Consider the following 17,548-nt stretch of genomic DNA (forward strand, 5'->3'; position numbering starts at 1 on the left):
CATCTCCATTCTAACCAAACAAGGATGGGGATTATAAATGTAACTCGCATGACCGATCCCACCGTCAACTCCCTCTTGCCAAACAGGCCGCTAATGTTATTTGCTTGTAGCTGATGGGCGGAGGTGAGGACCGGGAGGCGGCCTGCGGGGCAGGCAGTGCGGCGGCGGGAGGCAGGGTGGCGCGGGCGAAGGCGGCCATACCTGCACCTGGCAAGCGACCCGTTAACTCCCACCGACCAGGAGCCAAACGCGACCCGTTCGTCTTCCTCGGCGGCGTCCCCTCCACGGCGTCCTTAGACAACTATAACGACGCAGCCAACAACCACTCCCCCGCACTTGCCCCCCGTCCCCACCGCGGCCCGTACTAGCTACCTCCCCCGTCTTCCCAGGCAATGGCGCCGCCGCCGGCTCAAGGTACCGGCTTTTCCTCCTCTACTCCTCCATAGCTATCTTCTTGGATCCCCAGGGGAAGGCCCGAACGGGAAATCCGGTTCCCCTCCCTCACTCCCAATGTCACAGGCGAGCGCCGCCAAAAGCAGCCATTGGCGTCGTTTTGACTGGTCCGATTCCATGACGCGCCGTTTCTCTGTTTTTTTTTTTTAAATCTGTATTCGTCTTTGCAGTGATGGCGGCGTCATCGATCTCAGCAGCCATACAGCCTCGCCGATTCCCTGTGCTGGCTACTGGTGGTAAGAATCGCGGATCATGCTCCTTTATGTTGCAACTTGTATGTGCTGGAAATGGGAGGTTTTGGGCAGTTTTATTCTTCTCCTAATTTGGTACCTGAAAAAGGGGAAATCAAGAACTGCATTTAGATATGCGCATCATATATTGATATATGTATGATAAGCACTGGTACAAGGTTGTAAGCTATAGCTTGGATACTACAGTAACAAAGCTACCTTGTCAGATTTTAAGTATACTGTACCATACCATGTGTTCTTTGTAAAATCTTGTGCATCACTGTTCTCCTTGTTTTCTTCTTATTAATTAACAACTTCTCAACTACATTCTTGGATCGTATCGTGAAGTTATATAAGCTGTACTTATCTACATGTGTTCTGGAAATAAAAATCTTGGCATCACTGTGCCTTTTGTTTTTTTCTTAATTAACTAACAATCTCTCAACCACATCCTTACCTTTCTCGTACAGAGATTATATAGGTTGTACTTATTTAACTAAGTTGTATCAAGTATTCTCTGTAACACAGTACTTCTCATTCACATTATTCAATATACTGACCAGACATGGTTTTCTCGAACAGGGAATTCGGAATTTCCTCTGTTTAAAACATCATGCTTGCCAATGAACCAAGGCATTGTGTGCAATACCATTGCGTCCTCATTACCAAATCAGGGAGGTGTTAAAATTATCCAACCTGTAGTCAAAATGTGTGGCATCACATCAGCTAAAGATGCAGAAATGGCTTTGGAGGCTGGAGCTAAACTTATCGGCATGATACTATGGCCAAACTCGAAGCGCTCTGTTGTGTTATCAGAAGCAAAAGAAATATCAAGAGTTGCACAATCTTATGGGGCTGAATCAGTAGGTGTCTTTGTGGATGATGGTGAAGAGACCATCTTACGAGTGTCTGATTCATGTGACCTTAATCTAGTACAGGTTCGAATAAACTATGTTGTTTTTGTTGTCATGCGCTTCTTTCATGTTGTCTTTGCTGTGCTTGTTACTTGCAGTTTTTCTCATATGCAGCTTCATGGAGATAAATCTCGTGCATTACTTCCTGTGCTTTCGAGGAATAATCGCATCGTTTATGTTCTAAATGCCGATGATGATGGAAAACTTATCAATGCTCCTCCTGATGAAAAATATGAGCTTGATTGGTTCTTGGTAGACAGTGCCAAAGGTGGAAGGTCAGATTTTGCTCCTATTGCTTCTTCTACGGGAAGTAGAGAATTTGCTCCTAGTGCCAAAATCCTGTGTGTTTATTCCTTAATATGAGAGGATAGTAGGATCTATAATGAATGCCCAAAAGAGTAAAATGTGATTCATATAACCTCTTAAATTTTTGTGGTATACCAACTTAAACAGTAACTCTTTGCAGCATTACCATGTATGTATATACTAGTGCTTCTTTGAGTTCAATATTCACAATAGAATAAAATTACTTTAATTCCTTAATCTTGCATAATTTTTTGTTACTAAACCTCCTTGGAGTACATGCTAATTTACTTACATATTTGCCATAAACAAAATTTACTTTCATATTTCTCTGGTAGAAAAAAATATGAGACTAACATCTTTCTCTCTTTGTTTACAGTGGCAAGGGGTTCAACTGGCAGAAGTTTCAGATGCCGTCTGTCAGAAGCAAGAATGGATGGCTATTAGCTGGAGGACTTCATGCTGATAATGTCTGCGAAGCCATTTATGCCCTGAAACCAAATGGAGTGGACGTTAGCAGTGGCATATGTGCTCCTGATGGTATCCGAAAAGATCCCAAGAGGATTTATTCTTTCATGAGCAATGTTAAATCCCTGGGCAGATCACAATGAATATTCTGGTGTTTTGAGCTTAATTTCATTTCTTCTGCATAATGCGGAAAATGAAGCAGAATCCATTTGAAGCAAGCTGTTCACTGGTAAATGCCCGTTGAGGTTAAAGTCGAGATGTGGCCAATTTTTTGTGTGAATTTTGTTACTGATGCAGTAGCTAATAAGTGCAATTCCTGTGCCTCGACAATTGAGGGCAAAATAAGTTACAGAGTTGCCAGAGTTAGATTTTAATGTACTTTATCGATTGTATGTATTGAACAATACAATATGGCTAAATAATTTTCATGTTTCCCACTGGGCTGTTAGTTGCGTAGGTAGAATACAACGTGTACACAGTACACAACGACAATAACGGACTTTGCATTTCTCTGGTTATACGTAATTGATAATTGGGACGACAATTGAATTCGTTACCTTGCATATTTTCAACAAATTGCAATCAAGTTTGTAAACTAGCCAACCGAGAACTACCGAATACATGCAGCAACGTAGTGCGCTTTCTAGCATATGCTATGTTTCTTGGTTGACACCGTGTATGAATGTGTCATGTTATGTTTGTTGGTCGATTAATAGTATGTACCAACATACTAATTTATCATATTGTGTTTATTGGTTGATTTATATATGTGCAACATCCTTCGAGATCAAAATGAATTTGAAGATTATCGTCATGATTATTTTATCATCTTACACGTAATGGAATAATACTTGATACCACAGTTATCTTAAAGGATCCAACGATCTGGAAGTTGGATAGCATTTTCAAAACACGGTGTTATGTTCACCAAAATCTAAACTTATTCAAACAAATTACATGGGGTAATGTTCACCACAACCTGAGCAGAAATCATATCAGAAACGAGTACTGCAGTGAAATGCCAAATATTTGAGGACCATCCTATCAGTGAATTTGTTTTCAATATGTAGCGAACAATCTTGTTACCAGCTTGGAAAGTGCCTTTTGGAATCAGTATGAGCTTCAGAAGACTACAAAGTTAAAGTTACATTATCTAACACATCATCACCAGCAGCGCAAATACAGTTACAAGAAGCCGTCTTGAACAATCCCTCAAATTAAGTGCCAGCTGATCCCATTTAAACGATAGCAGCCTCGAACCCCCAATGGACCAGACTTGATGGGCATCCTTCGTATGCTTCTTAAATAAAAGTCCAAACAACATAATCAGTGGTTGCCCTCAGGAGGTTGTGCATAGGAGAAAGGAGCCTGTGGGGCTCCTGCTGGAGCACCAGAAGTCGGGCCTGTAGGTTGCGGTTGCGGTGGATTTGGTTGGTACATGACTGGAGGAGCCCCACTGTTGGGAATGGGGGCCCCTGGGGCTCCAGATGTTGGAGGTGGTAGTGTTGGAGGCCTTGGGAGAGGTGCCATCTGCATAGGCATGGAACCAGGTACAGGAACTGCTTGTGGCATGGTCGGAGCATTGGGAGCACCAGGATAACCTGAAGAGCATACACACAGAGCAGTAACATTAGATACTCACATTGTTTTGTTTTGCAGTGTTCCTTTGGTAAAAGTGGTAGCTCATTCTCTGTGGCATTGCTTAATAAATTGAAGTACCATGATCCAACTGGATGTGTAAGCTCACCTCACCATCCGTTTACACAATCCTATAATGAAATATAATTTACTATGCTATAGTGAGTTGATTGAGCTATTCCAATAAGAAACTCATAGTTTAGTCAAGTTGTAGCCCAAAACAATGCCTATATTTTCTAATTCGTGTCACCAGATTGGAAGTGAGCCGATCACTTTTCATAGTAGTGACACGTATTTAAAAAAATCGAAGGTCAACCAATATATCCCAACTATATTTTGTCAGCCAACGTGGTTTTAAAAATACAACTTTGACCACTGATTTCTATTGTAATATATTATCAAACCTGACGTGCTAGGGAAGTACATGCTGAGAGAACTATACACGGCATCCCATGATCCAATATAAATAGAAAACGATACTAAACGACGATGATCCAAAAATGAGATAACCAATGCTTAGACCAATAAAAGAAGTTTTTGGTCAAGTTTCCATATTTCAAGCTCTTAAAACAATGTGTACAGAGAGGTTCCTATCTATCTATAATCAGCAGAAAGGAGGATCCATTTCTGGACTAGACTGATTGGCAGTTAAAAATCTCAATCAGAGCTCTCTTAAGAGCTATTTGTAGCATCAGAAATGTTATTCTGATAAAGAAAAAAAATCCCTGAGAGGATCCGATTTGTCCTACTATGTTGTGCAACATGTGGTACGTATATGGTTTTCTTCTTGATCTATACTACTTTTCAGAGGCCGTGCTGCTGGTGGTGATGAATCTGCCACCTTATCTCCCTCACACCCTAAATATCTTTTACAAACTGAACCTTGAAATTCAATACCACAAACTGTTGATTTCTTATTTGGCCTTTCTAAAATACAAATTTAATATGAAAACGTCCAACTTAAACTTCACGTTTATGTGGTATACAGGTTAATTTATAGTTTTTTTTTTATAAAAATGTCAAGCCTTCAATAAGATTGTGAAGGGTGTCTTCAATAAAAAAAACACATTCCTTCGTATTGAACAATATTTAGCCTACTGGGCATTGATTCATTCTTATTCGTAGGAAATACAGAAGCATTTAGCTAATTACCCACAACACTAACCCAAATAATGCCACCCAGAATGAAGCTATGGAAGAGTTGCTAGCGTTGCTACACAGAATATCTATCACATCCCTTCTAAGCTAGAAAGCAAATCAATTGGTAGTATTTTAGCACCAACGAAGGAACAAAACTATATAAGCTATCAAGACCAGGGAAAAGTATAGATCACAAAAATTATACACCATATAATGTACATGAAATCTGGTTTAAAGATATCCAAAATTATGAATAGCAACAAAACTAAAGAGTCATGTTACCTGGGATAGGAGCCGGTAAAATAGGAGGCCTCATGCCTGGCATCAACGGTGCACCAGGTGCTTGAGGAACACCATGTGGCATGCCAGGTGTTGGAAGAATTGGAAGACGAGGACGAGGCACGCCTCCTGGAAATGAGAGCAGATGTTGATTGAAAGGAGCACCAACTTGAAAAGCTGCAGCTTGCCCCAGATGTTCTTTAATTCTTTGATCAATCAAACTTTGAGTTTGCTGCTCCTCAAATTGCTGATAGTAGGTTCGAACATTTGCCTAGAAATGTTCACATGAAAAAAATATCATCAATGTCTATGCAAATAGACACCACGAATAAACTGGAACTATGAAGATTAAGAGAATTAATATAGATACCTTATGTTTGTACCCAGCATTGTGTTGCTTACGGACAGATGGCTGCGGCATTATTTTGACAAAGTTAACTGACATATCAAGTACATATAAAATATATATATCTAGAAGACAAGAACGTAATATACTCTAGCTATGTACAAAAGAGATGGGTTACCATCATGGTTAAGTCTCAAAAGTAACATGATCTATTGAAATTTACAAATCATTTTTTTGTAATTTCATGAATATTTCACTGTACTGAAAAGTAATAAAAAATACTACAAAAAAGATGGTATGTAATTTGCATATATCTAACTCCAGATTCGTACTTCAATAGGTGGCCACCACATGCTTAATTGTCTGTTTTATTTAGGTTATACAAAGCAGGGTAAACTAGTGTCCTGCAGTGTTAGTTAAAATATAAACAATAATTAAACAGGACAAAATTAGTTACAAAATATTTGCATGTACTTAGCACAAATTTATTAAACGACCATGATGGATATTATTTAAGTGGCCCAGGGATATCTTCAGAATAGGTCTAACATATCCTCCCAGTAAAAAGATCATGCACTTTTGACAATGAGCTGATCAACTAATTCACCAACATCATAGCAGTCAGTAAACCAACCATGATACGATTATTTTACTGCATCCTATAGAAACTTAAAAAATGAAGCTAAAGAACCGGCTATTTCATGGCAGTGTAAAGTGAAGTGCGAAGAGAAACTAACAGAGTCATGTGTCAGGTAGGTGTCGCAGTAATCGCAATAGTACCTGCAAGGCAGAAATAAGTTAAAACAAGTAAGAGGATATGACAATAATAACATAATGGCTACGGAACTGAATCCCGTCTGAACGGAATCGGTGCCACGCGGCGAGGGCAGCATGGAGGGTGCGCGGCGGAGATCGGTAGTGGAGGAGACGCCACCGGCGAGCAGCACGGCACGGGTACACAGGGGAGGCAGCGCCGGCGGCTCACTAACTTCTCCCGTTCGGACGGACGTCCGTCCTGGAGTCTACGTCCTGAAAGGGGGAAACGCCGAGGACGGCAGCAACGCAGCGGCCACAAGAGGTCGGCAAAACGGGAGGTTTTCCTCGACTTCCCCCACCGGGCCAATCACCAAACCCAAGGAAACAACACAATCCATGTACGACCTAACCACACGAACCGCAGAGGCCCAAGCTACGTTCTCGAATCCGGCGGCAAACATGACGATCCCACCTAGGGTTCGAGCCAACAGCCCACTACTACTACTACCATCTACCCCCGCCCCCCCCCCCCGACCCTTAACACTACCGCCGCTGCCCCCAACAAGATGAGAGGAGTAGAGGCGCACGGATACTCACCGAGGCATCGCGGCGGCGACGGCGACGAGAGCAAGAGGGGATCCCTGCCACGAACGGAATCGGAGCAGACGATCGATTCGCCCTAAAACCCTCGTGAATTCCGGAGCAGCTCGTGGGTCGGGCCGGGCCGAGTCGTGTCGGTCACTGACATTTTGGGCCAAGCCCAGTTTAGGCCCACGGGCCAAGAGGGAAGCCATAGGCGCCCGAGTTCTGACATCCGGGGCCCACCGTCCAGCGTCAACCCCTGCGGCGCCTCCTCGCTCCTCCCCTTCGTCCTCGTCCGCCGCCGCCGCCGCCGGCGGCGACGGCCGGGGATGGCGCGCCGCGCGCCGTGCCTCCTCGCTGCACGGGGCATCGCCTCGTCGCCTCGCCTCGCGCGGAGGGTGAAGCAGACAGGTGATGCGTTAGCTCGCCTCTCTTCTTCCTTCTCTGCTTCCTTTTTTTAAAAAATAAAAATTCTCAAATATCTTATGTTTCGAGAACTTTGTGAGCGTGGTTACATGCCCATTTGTGAATGTTCCTGGCGATTCTTCAGAATGGGTTAATTGGATGTGTTTCGGTTTGTCGTAGTGGTCTAGTGGAGCCGTGAAGCAAGTCGGAGAAAGCGTGTAAAATTGTAGCGAAATCGCTTTGTGTGTGCTAGTTTTTGTTTTGAATGCAGTTTATTCAGATTCTGGAATCACGGTATCCTGTTAATTGAGACTAACCTGAAATTGAAATCAGCTTTGGAGGATCTTTTAAGTGAAAATTCTTTACCGATGTGATTTAGGGTGTCTGAGAGTGGTGAAAGAACAGAAGAATAAGATTACGCAAAACAAGATATCTCATTAGTGAATGGTTTTAACTTCATTTCAGTTATATGATGTTTTGGCTTTCCGTAGATTCACATGAATACTAATGAATCTGGACAAATGTATAAAGTATATACATTAGTTTATAGATGAATCTAGGAAAAGGTAAAACATTTTATTATCTAAAACGAAGAAAGTAAATTAAGTATTAGCTGTTGTAAACATGAGAAATGGATTAATATAATTTTTTAAAGCAACTTATATATATATTTTGTAAACAACTTACCATTTAAAAGTTTGGAAAACGTGCTTATGGGAAATGAGTAGAGTTTTTCTCCCATCCATCACTGTCAAACGGAACCTTAGTAATGAAATGGGAATACTTCCTTGTTTAAACGGTTAAGTCAATATGGCATTACAGTGGTATCAGACTACTAGTAGAGTACATGGATTCCTTCAAAATTTGTTCCAATGCGGATTATGTTCTGCACTGTTATCAATCCTGTAGAGCACATGCATTCATAACGCTATCTGAATGCCTTGCTTAATCTAATGGCCTTCTCTGCTTAAACGTTTTTGTCTTGTTGCCTTGTTGGTGTGCAGAAAATGAGATTGTTGAAATGTTCCGAACCCCATCTCCTCGGAGCAAGGATGAAGTAGCTGCTATTTCACCAAGGTACACGAATTCTTTGCGTGTATTGGATGAGAGATTCATTAGGATCCTGAAGATATTCAAGTGGGGCCCTGATGCTGAGAGGGCATTGGAGGTCCTCATGCTGAGAGTTGATCACTGGTTGGTACGAGAGGTCATGAAAACTGACGTTGGGGTTAATGTGAAGATGCAGTTCTTTAGATGGGCTGCAAAGAAGAGGAATTATGAGCATGACACATCCACTTACATGGCCTTGATACGTTGCTTAGAGCTAGTAGAGCAGTATGGTGAGATGTGGAAGATGATCCAAGAAATGGTACGCAATCCTATTTGTGTTGTCACCCCAATGGAACTTTCAGAGGTAATCCGGATGCTGGGAAATGCCAAGATGATCAGCAAGGCAATTACAGTCTTTTATCAAGTCAAGGCACGGAAGTGTCAACCAACTGCTCAGGCATATAATAGCATGATAATCATGTTGATACATGAGGGGCAATATGAGAAAGTGCATGAACTTTACAATGAGATGAGCAATGAGGGGCATTGCTTCCCGGACACTGTGACTTACAGTGCACTCATTTCTGCTTTCTGCAAACTTGGTCGCCAGGATTCAGCAATTCGGTTGTTGAATGAGATGAAGGATAATAGAATGCAGCCAACTGCTAAGATATATACAATGATAATGTCTTTGTTATTCAAATTGGACAATGTTCATGGAGCATTGAGTTTGTTTGAAGAGATGAGGTGCATGTATTGTCGACCTGATGTGTATACTTATACTGAGTTAATCCGGGGCCTTGGTAAAGCTGGGAGAATTGATGAAGCATATCACTTCTTTCATGAAATGCAACGAGAAGGCTGCAAGCCAGACACAGTAGTCATGAATAATATGATAAATTTCTTAGGCAAGACTGGTCGTTTGGATGATGCTATGAAGTTGTTTGAGGAGATGGGAGTGCTGCGGTGTACTCCAAGTGTGGTGACATACAATACTATAATAAAAGCACTATTTGAATCAAAATCTCGTGTTTCTGAGGTTTTGTCATGGTTTGAGAGAATGAAGGAAAGTGGGATCTCCCCTAGTCCATTCACCTACTCCATCCTGATTGACGGATTCTGCAAAACCAACAGGATAGAAAAGGCCATGATGCTACTAGAGGAGATGGATGAGAAGGGCTTCCCTCCTTGTCCAGCAGCATATTGCAGTCTGATTGATGCTCTTGGAAAAGCTAAGCGTTATGATCTTGCATGTGAGCTTTTCCAGGAACTAAAAGAAAATTGTGGCTCCTCAAGTGCTCGAGTGTATGCAGTGATGATAAAACACTTAGGGAAGGCTGGGCGTCTGGATGATGCCATAAACCTTTTTGATGAGATGAGCAAACTTGGTTGCACTCCTAATGTCTATGCATACAATGCTCTCATGTCTGGATTAACAAGAGCAGGTATGCTTGATGAAGCTCTTACTACAATGAGAAAAATGCAAGAGCGCGGATGTGTCCCTGATATTAACTCATACAATATTATCCTGAATGGACTGGCAAAAACAGGAGGCCCTCATCGTGGGATGGAGATGCTTTCTAACATGAAACATTCTGCAATAAAACCAGATGCTGTGTCATATAATACTGTTCTTGGTGCGTTGAGTCATGCTGGCATGTTTCAGGAGGCAGCTGAGCTGATGAAAGAGATGAATTCATTGGGGTTTGAGTATGATCTTATTACTTATTCATCTATACTTGAGGCAATTGGAAAGGTTGATCAAGAATAAACTGAAATTTTCAATGAAGAATAGGACCCATTGTTTTTGTTGGTAATTGCAAGAAAACATCTTGATTCAAGACTTGTTTTTCAAGAATCTCCAAGTTTTAATCTTGAATATCATCTGGTTGATATACGTCAAAAGGTTATGCCTCCTTGTCTCCTTGAGTACAAATCTGGTGAGCCATACTAGAGAAATCTTAGAAGACAGTCTTCGAAGGTGTGTATTTTTGTTATTTTTTAGTACCTCTCCCTTACTTTCCAGTACTCTAAAGTCAGTGTTTACCCATTTATTTTGTGAATGGCATCATAACGACTTCTATCTGTAAAGTTGCAAAGAGTTTTTCACTGAAAGTTCCAAACCATTTAGGTGCAATGTTACCTACTGTATATCGAGAGTTGTTTCTTCAGCATGTACTATTGGAATATCCATGTTTCACATTTACAATGCTAAGCATTTCTTTTGGGAACTCTGGGGGTTCTTAAGCTGTACGAATTCAGAAACAAAGGGCTAACAGTTGCATCATTATCATTTCTGTACGCCTGGTTTAGCAAGCTTATATGATCCCCAATATACTGTCTTCATTTTCATTATTGTGTGTTATAGATCTGGTATTGTAACTTAACAGTACCTCTGACCTTATCAACACATTCTTGTCTTTTATAGGGCTTACTCGATTTGGACAGCCGGTAAGCTTCCCAAAACAGCAATTTGGTACGACCAGCCTAAAATCAACTTGGCAGAATATCTTCAGCTACTGCAAATGGGAGTTAGATGTGGACGCCAATGTTGCTTCACAATGGCAGACTAGGAATCTTCATTATCTTCTAGAGCTTGGGCAAAAGTGCATGTAAACGATCATCAATCCATTAAATCCATTAAGGGAGCCTTGATTACTGCAGTGCCGCAGACTATCAGCTAGCGGCTGGCCTGATCCAGCCTTGGATCCACCCCTGCTACTTGACAAGAGGACTTCTCGCTTATAAGCCATCATAGAATCTGGCAAGTTCAAGCATCCAGGTTTGTTTTCTGAGAACCAAAGTCGACAGTCAAGATATGGGGTCATCGACCATGTGGGGTGTGTGTGTGTCAGTGTGTGTGTGTGTGTTATGATTGCCAGCGAGGCACAGTTCATACAACAAGACAGGACCATAACTCTGATGTTTCTATGATGACATGACATGACATGACAAGGGCATCATGTGTAAATCATCTTCTTCTTTTTAGAAGTTAAAAAGATGGATTGAATGTCATCACATGCAAGGTCTATGTATCTTTCGCAAAACATGATACTAGCTGGACCAGCTATTTCAATATTAACGTAGCGTGAATGGAATCTTATGGACTTCTCTTGGTCGTTTTGCATTGTGATTTATCCCCCTAATAGTTCATGTCAAGAGTATTTAAGCCGATCTATATCTTTGGTATCACGGTAGAGCTCTCATGCAATTTATCTATATATGTTCAATCAATATTTACAGTATTGATCTGAATTTCAGATAGTAACAGTTGAACTGGAATATAAAGGGAGCAAGCAACATGTTATATATTTTTCCTATTTTCTAGTAAGGTGGCAAAAGAACTGATGTAAAAGTTGCTCTGTCACCCCCCCTTTTTTTTTTCCTGAATGCGAAATGGGAGATGTTGGCATATGTTTCATTACCTGGAAAAAGCACCTACTTTCAAGTTTCACCTCTAAAAGATGCTTCATAATGCAGGAGATGTATATACAAAGGCTTTATATACCTCATTGGGGAATAAAGGACTACATGCGTATCAGTGCTATTGTAAAGGGCATAAATCTACCAATGTGAATAGATACAACAGAAAGAATAGCCAGCTAAAAAATTGGACCAAATCCCATCATGTCCAAGATTCCAGCAAAATCCTTGATGAACCTGTAACTTTGTCTGATGTAGGTAAGGTTCAGATTATAACCAAAAACTCTCCAAATTAGTAGGCGTCACTGCAACTGCCGCTGTCTGGAGATCTGCTTAAGGCCAGCTTCCAGGTCCTCCAATGTGATTGTGATCATGGTATTGGCATCGTCGCAGTTGAAATCAAGACGTAGATCCAGATTCTCACGGGCATTGATGAGCAGTGTGTCTACAAGGCCTCCATTCATCTGTTTGCGCCGCTCTTCAGTTGTCTCCCTAGCAATCAGCTCTCCAACGACCTCAATGCTGCACCTTGGGTCCAGCTTGAACCCATACAGCAAACTACTCTCACTTGGGTTATTCATCTTCAGATGTAAGATCTCTGCTAATTCGGTTGTGCTGAAATCATCGAAATAAAAGAACTTTGTGACCCTCCTACAGAAGCCATCATTCGAGGCGATGACACGCTTCATTGGCTCGCAGTACCCAGCAAATATGACAACAATCTTGCCACTGTCCATTACAGACATTATCTCCTCCAAGGCCTCCACGCCATAATCCTTATCATCGGATTTTTGCATTGGTATCAACCTGTAAGCTTCATCAACGAACAGAATTCCACCTTCTGCATCCTGTATCTGTAGATAGCTATGATGTCAGTTAATTAAGTAGAGCGATGGCACATTTAATCATAAGCCCAAAATCAAACATGCCGGTATGTTTTCTCCAATGCCCCAGATAACCCAATTTATTTCCAGGTTTAATAATATTTTTTCCAATAAAACTTGAGTCTTTCTAACCAAAGCAAACATTTGCAAGACATAAGAATCCAAATACTGAAGACCACTATAAGAAATAAGAAAGAGTAGTACATTGTATAAATAGTAATAACAGATAAATAGTTGGAGCTTCAATCCTCTTAATCCCATTTTTAAGCATAGAGTTTATGTAGTAACAGTGGAACAAAATTCAGAACTTAATTGAACAGAGAAGACAGATACCTTTCGCCTAGTCTTTGGTCCAGTGTGCCCCACAAATTCTCCAACAAGATCAGTTCGCTGTACTTCAATAACTTTGTCAGTAGGGAGAACTCCAACCATATGAAGAAGCTTTCCAAGAATCCGAGCAACCATTGTTTTACCTACATTACAGGTTGAAATATCATGTGCCTAGCTTTAGCACCTACAGTACAAACAGAAGAATAATCTGTACGGCCTAGTTTATTGTTCCAAAACTTGTTCCCAAGCTTTAGGACAAATTCTTTCAGAATGCATTCAAATAAAGAATCCCATGCAAGAAGTTCGCCAAGAATAGATATTTCTAATTGTGCATCATCAACAGAAATTCATTGATGGAAAATATTAACACACTATGACCATAATAACATGATGATAGATCTCATGCTTTTGAATATCAAACTGAACATAACTGTGGCCATGAATCTTTACCTGTTCCTGGATTGCCAAGAAATGCCATATGAGGAGCCCTTCTGCTAGCAATCCCTAAGCCCATAGCTCGCCGCTTCTCATCAAAAAGCATTCCTCTGGCCCATCTACGCAATTGCATTTTGAGCTCCTTCAATCCTACAATTTGTGATATTGCTTCTTCAAACTCTGCCATTGCTCTTCCTTCACGGCATGACATGAGGGCTTTCCGTTTTCTTTGTTCTTCCATATAGCTAGAGAGGAGTTTCTGCAGCTTCTCATTAGCAGCTCCTCCAGGAATATGATTCAAGGGGGTTTTACCTTCCTGATGGCAGGGTGTGATAAGAACAATATTCAGTACATTCTAACATGATTGCAAAAAAATTAATTTACCATACTATGAATAAAATATATGTACATCGTCCTTTGCATAGCAATCCGCATTGTAGCTTAGTAACACGCTTACGGTCCTGCAATCCCCACCTTGAAGTGCATGCCAGACAGCTAAATGCAAAGGTGCCATGCCATTCTGCAAAAATGAGTTAAAAACAAATTAAATATGAATATACATAAATAATAATAATAGGATAAAAAGGAAAATAAGATTAGATAGATCAATCCTACATTTGCTTTAGCTTCTATATCTGCACCACGTTCAAGTAGCAATTTTGCTGATTCACAAGAACTGTTTTTCACAGCCATGTGCAGGGGTGTCTCTCCATACTGCAGACCAATGGAATCAATAATTTATATCTTAAGCTCAGAGTATGCAAGAAGTGTGGCAGCGGTGCCAATAAGGCTGCAACAAATGTGGATACTTCAATTACCATGTTCTTTGCTTCCAGCTCAATTGTATCTGTGCCTTGGAAGTCAAGCAAGAATTTGACTATGCCAGTATTATTGTAGCCAGCGGCAACATGAAGAGGTGTTTGGGACATCTGCATGGTACATTGTCAAAAGAGAAGGTTAGCGATACAATTATATATGCAGTACAGAACAATATTATGCATTACAAATTTCTAGACACAAACAAAAAAGCCAAAGCCATTATTGTTTAGAAACAAGTCAAAGTCCATGCAATTCAGGTCTATTATTCATGTTACATCTGGTTGACAATCTCAAAAAATATTTTGCTTTTGGAAGTGATCACTGTACATTTGACCACATGCAATTAGTTCTCTTTTCCTCGTACAACCCTACAAAATCCAGCACTCCGATATGTTTCTAACAAACAGAAAGGAAATTAATAAGAAAACACTAAGGACATATCAAATCCTACATTTGGAAATTAAATGTATTGCTGGAATTTGGAGTGTTATGTGTCCATGCACAAATCCTTTTACTGATCTGTTTTGCAAATTTGTTGCCACTCATTCTCGTAAGAGTGGCAAAATGTTAAATTTCCAAATCTTTATCAGCTCGCCGAACATAAACGTCTAAATCACCTCCAAATGCAGAGTGACAAAAGTACATGAAAGCAGCATATCTGCAAAACGTCAGAGCGAATTGCATCAAACTAAATACTACTCCTACTACTACCATATGTTGCATATGTTGGTTGCGACAGTTAGAAGAATCGACAACGGAATTAATCAAATCAAGAGGAAAATTTCCATCTTCTTGGAGATAAAAGGAACTTGCGTCCACATCATAATGTGAGAAAGAAACAGCAGAGAAAGCAAGAAGCACATCAATTACCCACACGAACTGCACCAAATTAAACTGAACGAGCAAGCAACCATAACCGGGTTAGGTTAAGACGCAAGCTGAATGCACACGGAAGGAACAAGAGGACGGGGAGAAAAAAATATATATATATATTCGAAACGAAGCACCTCGGCATTCTAAATAAGGAACGAAATGGGGAAAAAAATAGCCAACATGGGGATAAAATTCCAAGAACGAGCTCAAGAAAACCAAGCCGCAAGCGCACAATCCGATCAAAACAACATTTTTTTTCACAGCGAAACAGACCCCTCTCTCTTGCGAATCTCGTATGCTCACTCCACAGTCCACACTGCAACTGTCAAGAACCGGCAAGAACCATGCAAAGATGGGAATTTTTTTTAACCAAATTAATAGTGGAAGGAGAGAGAGCCAAGAAGCAAGCAAGGGGGGAAGCGCACGCACAACGGGGTTCCGGTCGTTGATGAGGGCGGGATTCTCCCGCAGCTTCCTCCGCACGCCGTCGAGGTCGCCGGCGCGGGCGAGGCCGTGGATGGTCTCCGCCTTGGCCGGCCTCGGCCGCCCGTTCTGGCTCCCCGGCACCGGCATCTCCTGCTCCCTCCCTCCCTCCCGGGGTCCGGTCCTCCGTGTGTGTGCGCGCTCGCTCGCTCGAGCTTGCGCGTGTGGACTGTGGAGAGGAGGTTCCGAGGAGGAAGAAAGGGAGGCGAAAGGCGACGACGGGGACGGGGACCAATCCTTCTTTCTGCGCTTTAAAAACTAGATTTTTTTTGTTCTTTTGCTTTTCTCGTTTTGTTCATGTTTTGGTTTAATTTTAGTTTGTTTCTCGCTTTATTTTTGGCACCTATCCCGGGATTTTCTGGCTTTATTTGTTGTTAAAATCGTTTTTCTATTTTTCTTTCTCTGATTATCGCATGCAAAACCAATTATTGACACTGTTTTCCCCTTTTTTGAGGGTGGATTGACACTGTTTCGGTTTAGAACCCATAAACCTACTTACTAGTGGAGAATGTATCCTTTTGTAATATTTTAAAGTAGGATGATAGAAAAAAATACTACAGAACATAGAGACTCTTTTTTTAGAGCTTTGGATAGCTCCATTTTCTCACGGAGTCTCTCTAAAAGTTATAAAATCTTTTGAACAACACGTAATTTTAAGAATATGGAGTTGTAGATAAATTGAAGCCATAAGCTGAGAAACCATTTTTTTCAAATTATGGAAAATTGACTTCCCATCAACTGTTTTTCAGAATCTTAAACTTTTCAAATATGACCGTAATGTCATGCCTTGCAAAATCTTACCTAAAAATAGTAACCTAGTAGCCCATGCATGTGGGGGCGCTAACCGTCTTCACACATCTTCTATTCATTATTTATCATGATACCATTTGTCTTGTCTCCCTAACTAACAGAGGCATATAAATATTCAATTCGGATCCTCTACAGTACTGCATGTGCAGTACTACTCACTGACAGGTGGGCCCAAAAAGCCTGTGGGGCCTATCTATCAGTGAGCGGTACTGCACATGTAGCATTGCAGAGGATCCAGATCCCATGAATATTACTTAGTGCAGGACGTCTTAGCCATCAATGGCACAAACAAGAGATATTTAATTATTTGTTACTCTTAGATGTAGCACTTAATCCACATGCCTACGACATGGATAGAGTGGCAAGTCATTAAACATGTTATCATAGCTAGTGGCAAATAATTAAATGCCCCTTATTGAAGTGGCAAATCCTAGTTGTTCTTATCTCGAAGCTGTAATTCAACTAGTCATCTGACTTATGTTTTTTGGTAATGGAAAATTATTTGATTTTTTGATAGTTTTAATGATATAAATGATAAAATTAATTAGTGAAAAGTTAAAAATCTACCTAAAAAAGATGAGATGGTAATCTTATATATATATATATATAATTTTTAAAAAAACATTTAGCACTTTGGGAGTGCTTGTGCAAAAGCCGAGAAATAATCTGCAGCTTAGCCATGCAAACGAACACGTCATCAGTTGCATCACTAGATAATTTGTTAGTTTGGCTAGGGTCCCTACTTTCTTCCAATTGTTAGTATTTTCATAACACCATATTGTTATTCTTTATTTAGACTGAGACAAAAAACAGTTTATCAAAGCTTATAAAAAACAGCCACCCGGGCAACATGAACACAATCCAATTATCTAATACGAACTAATTTATTGTACAGCCAGAATTTATGTTGAGGACAGCATATATCTA

At 40.8% G+C, this 17,548-nt stretch overlaps 4 protein-coding genes across 4 annotated transcripts; 2 read left to right on the top strand and 2 right to left on the bottom strand.

The window, feature by feature from the left end:
- The first annotated feature begins 84 nt into the window (after window positions 1-84).
- Window positions 85-2,902, top strand: LOC102705320 (N-(5'-phosphoribosyl)anthranilate isomerase 1, chloroplastic-like). The gene is made up of 5 exons (XM_015833544.1): window positions 85-414; window positions 624-689; window positions 1,266-1,621; window positions 1,712-1,872; window positions 2,280-2,902. Exons 1-5 carry the CDS (start codon window positions 393-395, stop codon window positions 2,509-2,511), a joined length of 837 nt encoding a protein of 278 aa, XP_015689030.1. The 5' UTR covers window positions 85-392; the 3' UTR covers window positions 2,512-2,902.
- A 480-nt stretch (window positions 2,903-3,382) lies between these two features.
- Window positions 3,383-7,180, bottom strand: LOC102705601 (U1 small nuclear ribonucleoprotein C-1). The gene is made up of 5 exons (XM_040520298.1): window positions 7,125-7,180; window positions 6,509-6,551; window positions 5,796-5,837; window positions 5,429-5,696; window positions 3,383-3,969 (listed from the first exon to the last, which is right to left on the bottom strand). The coding sequence occupies exons 1-5, from the start codon at window positions 7,130-7,132 to the stop codon at window positions 3,695-3,697; spliced, it is 636 nt and encodes a 211-aa protein (XP_040376232.1). The 5' UTR covers window positions 7,133-7,180; the 3' UTR covers window positions 3,383-3,694.
- A 183-nt stretch (window positions 7,181-7,363) lies between these two features.
- Window positions 7,364-11,840, top strand: LOC102716931 (pentatricopeptide repeat-containing protein At3g16010). The gene is made up of 3 exons (XM_006647077.3): window positions 7,364-7,520; window positions 8,519-10,545; window positions 10,993-11,840. Exons 1-2 carry the CDS (start codon window positions 7,439-7,441, stop codon window positions 10,333-10,335), a joined length of 1,899 nt encoding a protein of 632 aa, XP_006647140.3. The 5' UTR covers window positions 7,364-7,438; the 3' UTR covers window positions 10,336-10,545; window positions 10,993-11,840.
- Window positions 11,841-12,004: 164 nt separating this feature from the next.
- On the bottom strand, window positions 12,005-16,072 carry LOC102717214 (protein CbxX, chromosomal). Its single transcript, XM_006647078.3, has 7 exons — window positions 15,758-16,072; window positions 14,455-14,565; window positions 14,252-14,350; window positions 14,046-14,156; window positions 13,652-13,952; window positions 13,205-13,344; window positions 12,005-12,841 (listed from the first exon to the last, which is right to left on the bottom strand). Exons 1-7 carry the CDS (start codon window positions 15,899-15,901, stop codon window positions 12,290-12,292), a joined length of 1,458 nt encoding a protein of 485 aa, XP_006647141.1. The 5' UTR covers window positions 15,902-16,072; the 3' UTR covers window positions 12,005-12,289.
- Between the last annotated feature and the right edge of the window lie 1,476 nt (window positions 16,073-17,548).

Source organism: Oryza brachyantha, chromosome 2, assembly GCF_000231095.2.
Source record: "Oryza brachyantha chromosome 2, ObraRS2, whole genome shotgun sequence".
NCBI lineage: Eukaryota > Viridiplantae > Streptophyta > Magnoliopsida > Poales > Poaceae > Oryza > Oryza brachyantha.

Bases quoted from the DNA above. Each gene is read 5' to 3' on its own strand.
- LOC102705601 (XM_040520298.1), bottom strand. The intron at 5,838-6,508 runs GTTAGTTTCTCT...ATAATGCCGCAG, and splicing joins CCTACCTGACACATGACTCT to CCATCTGTCCGTAAGCAACA. The intron at 5,697-5,795 runs GTATCTATATTA...GAACATTTCTAG, and splicing joins ATGCTGGGTACAAACATAAG to GCAAATGTTCGAACCTACTA.
- LOC102716931 (XM_006647077.3), top strand. From the start codon at position 7,439: ATGGCGCGCCGCGCGCCGTGCCTCCTCGCTGCACGGGGCATCGCCTCG. The intron at 7,521-8,518 runs GTGATGCGTTAG...GTTGGTGTGCAG, and splicing joins GCGGAGGGTGAAGCAGACAG to AAAATGAGATTGTTGAAATG.
- LOC102705320 (XM_015833544.1), top strand. From the start codon at position 393: ATGGCGCCGCCGCCGGCTCAAG. The intron at 690-1,265 runs GTAAGAATCGCG...TTTCTCGAACAG, and splicing joins CCCTGTGCTGGCTACTGGTG to GGAATTCGGAATTTCCTCTG. The intron at 1,873-2,279 runs GTCAGATTTTGC...CTTTGTTTACAG, and splicing joins GACAGTGCCAAAGGTGGAAG to TGGCAAGGGGTTCAACTGGC.
- LOC102717214 (XM_006647078.3), bottom strand. From the start codon at position 15,901: ATGCCGGTGCCGGGGAGCCAGAACGGGCGGCCGAGGCCGGCCAAGGCG. The intron at 13,953-14,045 runs GTACATATATTT...CCCTGCCATCAG, and splicing joins ATTGCTATGCAAAGGACGAT to GAAGGTAAAACCCCCTTGAA. The intron at 12,842-13,204 runs GTATCTGTCTTC...AGCTATCTACAG, and splicing joins GACCAAAGACTAGGCGAAAG to ATACAGGATGCAGAAGGTGG.